Source organism: Macrobrachium nipponense, chromosome 16 (assembly GCF_015104395.2).
Source record: "Macrobrachium nipponense isolate FS-2020 chromosome 16, ASM1510439v2, whole genome shotgun sequence".
Taxonomy (NCBI): Eukaryota; Metazoa; Arthropoda; class Malacostraca; order Decapoda; family Palaemonidae; genus Macrobrachium; species Macrobrachium nipponense.
In genome coordinates, this window is record NC_087209.1 from 38,737,149 (window position 1) to 38,739,648 (window position 2,500).

General features: G+C 36.0%; 1 protein-coding gene across 1 annotated transcript in view; it reads right to left on the reverse strand.

The window, feature by feature from the left end:
- Positions 1-184: 184 nt before the first annotated feature.
- LOC135195309 (ionotropic receptor 21a-like) overlaps positions 185-2,500 on the reverse strand; it is a 13,816-nt gene continuing 11,500 nt past the window's right edge. The window contains exons 5-6 of the mRNA XM_064221571.1: positions 2,049-2,442; positions 185-316 (exon numbers count right to left, since the gene is read on the reverse strand). Of these exons, the coding sequence (XP_064077641.1) occupies positions 185-316; positions 2,049-2,442 (526 nt within the window). The remainder of the gene's footprint in view (positions 317-2,048; positions 2,443-2,500) is intronic.

A 2,500-nucleotide genomic window follows, 5' to 3' on the forward strand; every position in this document is an offset into this window, starting at 1 on the left:
CATACACATATTACATGTATATTATATATATATATATATACGTATCATATACCAAATAGTATATTTACATATACATATCTACTATAATTGGTACTCTGCAACCACCAAAACCACTTACGAATCCAATCGATGTAATGACAACTGATATATAGTCATTCATAGTAAAGCTTTTGGCACTGTTTGCTTATGCCTTAGAAATGACCACTTCCGCTGTTAATGCCAGAAGGCCGATGATGACGCCGCCCAGGTGCAGCAGGAAGGAGCCTTGCAGGTGATGTAGTGAGAGCGGAGTCAGGTACAGTGGAGACGAACTTTCCTAAAATAGGAACGTAGCACCATTAAAATGTGTCAGTATCATGTATTACAATCTAATAAGAAAGGAAAAGGCAAAATAAATCTGATATTCAATATTATTTAAAACCACTGCAAGCATACTCACCCACACATACACACGCACAAATAACTACACATGGAAATCTCAAGAAAAATTTTAAGCTACATGGGGTGCGAACCAAGAGCTTGGGATAACGTGCTATTTTGGACTGGTAATTATGTGAAAACTAAGCCATCGCTTCCAGGGATAATTGTGGTATTAAAATAAAGCAAAATCCTTAAAGTTTTATGGGTGTATCTATTCGTTTGATCTACCCCGACAGTTGCTATGCAATGAACTTTACAAACAGAAATTGGGAAAATATTTTGAACACCACATAGTTAAAATGCCATTTCATCTCTGGTAAAACGGGCTAAAATTCTCCATATTTTTTAGAGTATATCTGCTAAACCTATCCACCTCATCAAGGTCTATAGTGGGAAACTATTAACCAACCGTATCAACAAAGGTGACTGAACTTCTTTTTGATTCATGAGACATTCAAGAACTTTTTGGTCGTCTGGTAACTAGTATGTCACCTTCTTTTGAATTTGGTTTCTGTATCATGATATGCCGTTGATCGTTGGTGCTGACTTTTCATGGCTTTTATTAAAATATAATACAAGCTATACCGACTGATTAGTATCTCATTAAGGGATAAGGGACAGAATTAATGAGGACATCTTCATAATGGTTTCTGAGTTTCAGAGGGGTGTATCAGCACAAGATATGGTATATTTTTGAAATGAGCGAAGGCCACTGAGACCTGCCACGTTGGAAAGTAACACCCAAGCCAAACCACCTTTTGTACGTAGCACAAAATTAACAAAAGTGCTGAGAGATTGTGCAATGCGCATTTTCACATCGAACCATCAGAAATCTTTTTTTTTTTTTAATGCAATAGACACCAAAACACATGAATATTGTTTAATAAATACTTTTCGTGATGATTCTGTATTGTTGGAAGGCATGGTTTTGATTAAAAAGTCTTCATCTGAGAAGGAAATGGCGTCAGATTTATGACTTTTTTAATAATCTGGCATTGGAACTACTCCATTTCATAATTGCTCTGAAAATTAATTTTCATGGATATGAATATCTGGTCATTACACCTGGAAGTAGGATTATGGTCAAGGAAATTTGAATAGACTTCCTTGTAGGGGCATGGTTCAATTCAATATCTAAAAAAAAAAAATAAAAAATAAAACATAAAAGCCAAGAAAAATAAAGGATGAAACTGTTCAAGAAGAAATCGGTAAAGAAAAAACAGTGATCTTAACAAAAGCGTAAATACTATTTATAATATATTTGATCAAAACAGAGAAGCATATAGAACCAAATCCAATGCAATCTAAAAATCAAAAATAGGCCATGAAGATGAATATTGCAATCATGTTGGCTCTAATATAGGAACCAAGGCTCACTAAAACCTCACAGAAACTAAACATTGACTATAAGCAAAAGATATAGCGATATTCTGTTACATGGATAATTATAATCGACAGAGGATGTGATAAGTAAGGATGGTGCATATCCAGTGTTCTTTTGTGAAACCCTTTGACCAATCAAAACTCACACGTGTGGACAGTGATCCATATACAAGATACGTAAACAACGAAATGAAATAAACGCAGTTACACGGCATTATATTAAGTAAAGGGAATTGTTTCCTTACCTTTCGTTTTTCATATTTAGCCATATGTTCGTTGTACCACCTCTTCAATATTCCTGTTTCAAGTAATTTTTCTGTTTCGACGTCGTATTTGTTTTTCCAGGGGGTATGTTTATGAAACACTAATGACAAATAGCTGGGATAAACCCGCTCCTTCACCTCATATATTTGATCACCTAAACCGAGCTTGACATAGAGCGCCTTCACATAGGGATATCCTTCGAGGTGAGCGTGGGTTCCAGCCAAGACACGCGCCGCACACTGCTCTTCACCCATCTCGGACATGGATTCTTGCATGGGAACCATATCCAACTTGTCTCCTAAAGCTTTCAAAACTGAATGCGTAGAAGAAGCTAATGCTGCCGGGACAAATTCCCCATAATCTAACATACATAACCTAAAATGATAAAGGAAACCAAATATTCAGAGGTCGAATAGTGAGAGAAGAAAACGAT